At 29.9% G+C, this 6,074-nt stretch overlaps 1 protein-coding gene and 1 long non-coding RNA gene across 7 annotated transcripts in view; both read right to left on the bottom strand.

Annotated features, from left to right (window-relative positions):
• LOC102677141 (sex-lethal homolog) overlaps positions 1-6,074 on the bottom strand; it is a 17,909-nt gene that overhangs the window by 3,415 nt on the left and 8,420 nt on the right. For 4 of the 6 annotated variants that reach the window (XM_006607482.1, XM_031508277.1, XM_006607484.2 and 1 more), the window contains exon 6: positions 3,205-3,482. In XM_006607482.1, coding sequence (XP_006607545.1) covers positions 3,226-3,482 — 257 coding nt within the window. In that variant the 3' untranslated portion in view covers positions 3,205-3,225. Of the gene's footprint in view, positions 1-3,203; positions 3,483-6,074 lie in introns of those variants that run through there. The other 2 variants (XM_006607483.2, XM_031508267.1) reach the window with 2 other exon arrangements.
• On the bottom strand, positions 3,827-5,184 carry LOC102677029. Its single transcript, XR_420557.2, has 2 exons — positions 4,617-5,184; positions 3,827-4,516 (listed from the first exon to the last, which is right to left on the bottom strand). It is a non-coding gene; the product is annotated as an uncharacterized LOC102677029 (long non-coding RNA).

Here is a 6,074-nt window from a genome sequence, read left to right as displayed (position 1 = left end):
GATAGATAGATAGATAGATAGATAGATAGATAGATAGATAGATAGATAGATAGACAGATAGATCGATAGATAGATAGATAGATAGATAGATAGATCGATAGATAGACAGACAGACAGACAGACAGATAGATAGATAGATAGATAGATAGATAGATAGATAGATAAATAGATAGATAGATAGATAGATAGATAGGTAGAGAGAGAGAGAGAGAGAGAGAGAGAGAGAGAGAGAGAGAGAGAGAGAGAGAGAGAGAGAGAGAGAGAGAGAGAGAGAGAGAGAGAGAGAGAGAGAGAGAGAGAGAGAGAGAGAGAGAGAGAGAGAGAGAGAGAGAGAGAGAGAGAGAGAGAGAGAGAGAGAGAGAGAGAGAGAGAGAGAGAGAGAGAGAGAGAGAGAGAGAGAGAGAGAGAGAGAGAGAGAGAGAGAGAGAGAGAGAGAGAGAGAGAGAGAGAGAGAGAGAGAGAGAGAGAGAGAGAGAGAGAGAGAGAGAGAGAGAGAGAGAGAGAGAGAGAGAGAGAGAGAGAGAGAGAGAGAGAGAGAGAGAGAGAGAGAGAGAGAGAGAGAGAGAGAGAGAGAGAGAGAGAGAGAGAGAGAGAGAGAGAGAGAGAGAGAGAGAGAGAGAGAGAGAGAGAGAGAGAGAGAGAGAGAGAGAGAGAGAGAGAGAGAGAGAGAGAGAGAGAGAGAGAGAGAGAGAGAGAGAGAGAGAGAGAACGTATATGTATATAAATGATCATATAAATGTTAACAAAATCATATTGATAATCATGTTATGAAAATTACAAAACAAGAACTTAATCGTCAATATGAAAAAATTTAGTACGAATATCATAGTAATTTTTTCTTTTTTTAAATTCATATTCATTGCTTAATCAAATAATGTAAAGTGCAATGTTTGTTATGTTTATTATGAATGCAGTTGCAATAGAAAGCATTTAGTTTTTACTTCCCGTTGCAATTAAAATAGAAAGAAAAGAAAAATAAGAATCGAGAAATATAGAAGAAAAAATGAAAATCTAGCGCGCTTGCTTTGAGATAATAATAAAACAATTTCGATTTTTAAAATTGTTCGCGTAGTCCCCTATAAAAAGTCAGTCTCATTTTTGTCTACGACATGCCGTAATAATGACGTGTTTCCATTATGATTTATGTACATTTTGCGGCGATTCCAGTGGACAACGATGGTGCTTTTTTCATTCTTTTTATATTTTTTTAAGTACACGAATGACGATCTAAAGATTATATATCTTAATCATACAAAAATAAGTTCGAAAGTTTTGTAAACATTTGATCGGTTTTACATTATTATTTTAAAAATTAAAAAACTGCTTAACAACATTGTTTCTTTGCAACCATCGAGGTCCAACGCCATTCGGAGCATAAGAAACACAGTCTCCTTATATACTATCTGATAAAAACTCTTTTTCTTAACGTTAAACGTTTGATAAAGTTTCAAGAGTTAGAACCATTAAAAAGGAAATATACAACAACATGTAAAACTCTTAGCTTCTGCCCTCAACGTGTCCCCGTTTCCTTCTCATTCAAAAATATTAAAACATTGAACTATCAAAGAAAAAGGAGATCTTTTCCAATAAAGTTCAGCTTTTAGCTGGTCTTTATAAATAGTACTCGAGCGATCGTGAAACTGACCAAAGCTAAGAGGATAATATCGTGTGACAATTTATTTGAAATACAATAAGAGACACGCTGCTGGCCAAAAGTATGAAAATTGTCTGACTTGTTAACGAATGGATAAAGATTTTAAATTAATAACAGGTACTTCATTAGATTATAATAAAATAATTAACAACAGGAATATCTATATTTATTAGCCTAAATAAACAATTAAATCTTGATACTGTCCATTTGATAAGAATTATTAAGCTTTAGACAGCTTTTAATTCAGATATAAAAAAAAAAAAAAAATAATAGAACTATTCAAAGTTTCTGAATAAATGTATGAGTCTAAATGAGTCTGAATAATTATTACAATATTATCTACATTTTTTAAGAGAAAATTTGTTACAACTGAAATCATTGAACAGTTCTAAAATATTGTATACTATATCGATTTGTTATTTAAAATTAGAAACATTTTATAATATTTTGTTATTAAATAAAATAATATGTTGAGATTTTAGCCTGCAGTATGCCTTAACGATTTTTTTAAGTGTAATATAGAAGAAAAATATTTATACGCGTTTTGAGTGTCAAAAAAATAAAATCTCATAAAAATTCGCCTATTAACGATCTTAGGGACGCAATAACAGAGCTAATTTAGCACGACATAACTTCATCATCGAGTCTGATTATGCCCAAAATAGACAACAACTCGATAACCAAATATTATTTCCCCCCTTTTTTCATTTTTTTTGTACCTTAACATTTTATAATATTCAACGTGCATTATTTAATTGGCGAGAATAAACGCCACTAATTTAAACGCACAATGCAACATTAGAGAAGACATTAAAGCTAGAGAAGGAAGAAGAAACTTTAACTATAAAAAGCAATAAAGAAATAGCGATAAGACCAGCTTTACACTCTTCTATCATTATCCAAAATTTTATCTAATAAACTGCTTCGAGATCTTGGAATTAATTCTTTCAATGAGTTTTGAAAACTTCGAAAAAAGAAAAATTGACAAAAAAATAAACAAAAAATAAAAAATGTAACAATTATAAGCTTCACCTTTAAAAAATTCACAATAAAGTTATATTATTTATTTATGCTACTTAAAGGGCTTCGAATGGATTATAATTTCAAATTATTTTTTCAATCGTATCTAAGATCTCGAAATATTCGAACAAATTTTAAAACTGAATATCTATCGCCACATGTATCTACAATACTAAGTATTCTGAGCTTTGGTTCAGGCACGTAAAAATATTATTAAATACTATGCATAATAATTTACATATCCTTGATCAGTCAGTCCTCAAGCATCTCAATCTGAATGTCGTAGGAGACAAAGGAAATCATAATTGAGGACTAGGTTGCTAGACTTATACCCTGTTGTCTTTGTCTGTCATTATACTATTTATGACGGCAACCTTTCTCGATCCTGATGCATTCCCATATCTCCATGACTTCACGATCGCTCGAGGGGAACGTATGTTTATTCGGCAAAGTTACAAACGACAACAATTGCCGTTGCTTGATCTCCGATTGAACGAAGAAAGGTACGTAGCCGGTGCTGTCTTGCTAACCAGATCGTCGACGATACTAGGTCACCAGAAGTGCGACTGCACATAGCCGCCGCCCATACCAATAGGATTAAAGCGATGCGGATGAATTTTTTCCATCCTCATAGCGCCTGGACCGCCACTTCCGCCAAGAAAGCTGCCGTGTGGCCCGCCACGCGGCCCGAAACCACCTCCTGCTCTTCCTAACATTCCTGGTCCACCTCCACTAATACCTATGCCCATTCCTGGCGGACCTCCAATACCTCTGCCTCTTCCTCCACCGCCTAGACCACCTCCAGCACCTGAAAATATTATAGCAATTAATATTTTGAAAATTACTTGAAATTATTTTTTTTTTAAATTTTTAGAGAATGGAACGATTCAAAGGATACTAAAATGTAAAAATAGGTGATGGTATATAGTATAGAATAAAGTGGACAGATGTTGATTATTGATTTCTAATTATTTTAATCAAATTTAATGACTGTCTACAGAATCACTCAGATCCCTGTAGCAACAAGGATAAGAAAGGTATGAGATACTTATATAGGGACGTGTTTGATAGAAGTTTTGAACAAATATATTTTGTTCCTGATGTTATTTTGTCCTGATGAAGACGATGGTTCCTTTATTGATTTTCGTATGATTTTCTCTTTTTTTGGATATGATGATATTGGAACCACGAATAAATTAAATCATCAGCACAAAAGTCATGTGTATTATTAGGCCAGTTTCTCAATATAACTTCACACATTCCGTATTACACGCATTGAACACGTTTAAATGGTAATGTTCATACAATTGTTATTTAGCTTATCCATACAACATGTACATAATCATAATTTTCTACTATATCAATATAATATATTTTATTATATAGTATGTATACGTGTTTCTTTATTAATGCACAGAGTAAACAGGAAATAATAAGAAACGCTTAATTAGGTTATGTTACGAACCGCATTTTTTTTTCCTTCAAAAAAATTTTATAAATAAAAAATTATATTCGGTAATTATATGATTGGTTTCAATATAATGAATCATCTTCTTATTGAATAGATAATGTTACTTCCGGTTCACTCTGCAACTTTTCAATCATTTATTTATTTTAAATGCTAGAATCAGATTTCTCGTTAAAATGAGATCGATTTATTACAGTAAAATATCGATCATGAATGTATCTTTTGAAAACTTCTTTTTTCTTTTAAATATTCATTTCTAAAGAAGAAAGAGAAAAATACGATGAATATATTATTGGGAATGTCGCAGGCATTTTCAACCGAGAATTTATTCTCTGTCTCCCCAATTTCATCGCTCTGATGTCAACTGTAAAAATCTTCATAAATAAATAATAAAATTTTATAATTTTTTCAAATTTTATATTAAATCCTATATAATTTATAAGTAAGTATTTTGAATATAATATTTCAAATAACCTTTTTCAAGCTTTTAAGACAAGAATTAAACAATAAAATTTTATTGTTGCAAGAAAAAGATAAGAAAAAAGAAAACAGCAAAAAAGCGAAAAAAAAGAGCATATTATCCGTTATATATCCTGGATACTTCACTTTTTTTCATTTCTCTCGTTAATTTTTTTCTTATTCCATATCACAGCCATTATTAGCACTATTGGATTTCGGGATTATAACCATTTCGCACAATCTTCGATCCATTAGACATTATAATTTACTACTTAATATGTTAAGTTAAAAATTAGAATTTTGATTTATATACACTGAAAAACTCAAATTGTTCTTTCTCTTATAAAGATAAACTTTCTTATTGTTTTCATTTTCAATATTAACGAAATAATTCTCTCTATTTTTTATATTTCATTACCAGTTTTTCTAGGGAATTTTTATCTGCGTAAAGTAACCTCATTTTCATTTTTATTGATTTTAAATCCTTTTGTATCTGAAGTGTTTTTCTCTTCCTTTCTATATTTTTTTTCTTCATTTTTTTTTTTTCTAGAAAGAACATTATGAGTTTATTTTATAGTATGAATAGTCTAAAGGAATATTTGAAAATCTTACTCATTAACTGGATTGACTTAAGTACTAATTAGTTTCCTGTTTCTTTCACCATTCCTTTTTTATCCAAATCGTTACGATCACTAATTATTGTACTTCTCCAATTGAAATTTTACAGTGATAGAAATTTTACAACAGACATTAGTTGTGTGGAAAGGGGTTCAAATACCAGCGCATTCGCAATATTAAATTCCTAACGAGATTTAAGTTTTTATTTTTTCTTTCTTTTTCCCACCATTCGAGAGTGCACAATCTCTCATTTTTTATCAATTATATATTAATTTCATTAATTTTTAATTGTTCAAATATAATAATAATAATAATAATAATAATAATAAAAGGACTGATATATTTAAAAATGACAATTTCTTTAAGTTTTTATTATATTTACTTATTTTTAATTTATTATTAAAAATTAATACATAATTATTAATATATATGAAGAATCGAAAAAAAAAAATATTCTTGAAAAATCAAATCCTCCTCAACTAAATAAAATCTGAAAAACCTAATCATATTCATTTTATTCTATTATAATCATTTTCATATTATTCATATTCGTCATATTATTCATTTCTTTCAAGTAAAATAAAATAAAATAATATAAAATGAAATAAAATAAAATACAATAAAAATGTCATTTAAGTCAAAAAAGATTATGCACTCCTGTTCTTAATCATATCATGCATTTGAACGTATCATTAATACGAGCAAGATATTTTCTATCAGAATTTATTATTTTATTATATCATTACGTACTATATCAAAAGCGTTCATGTCCTAATCATTTGTAAAGACTTAATACGGTCGCAAAAAACCGACTAAAAAAGGAACGATTGTCAGGGTCACAGGAGATACAAATGT

This window comes from Apis dorsata, unplaced genomic scaffold (assembly GCF_000469605.1).
Source record: "Apis dorsata unplaced genomic scaffold, Apis dorsata 1.3 scaffold_5, whole genome shotgun sequence".
NCBI classification, from domain to species: Eukaryota; Metazoa; Arthropoda; class Insecta; order Hymenoptera; family Apidae; genus Apis; species Apis dorsata.
Note: the sequence above shows the minus strand (reverse complement) of the source record. Positions and strands in the feature narration are given on the sequence as shown.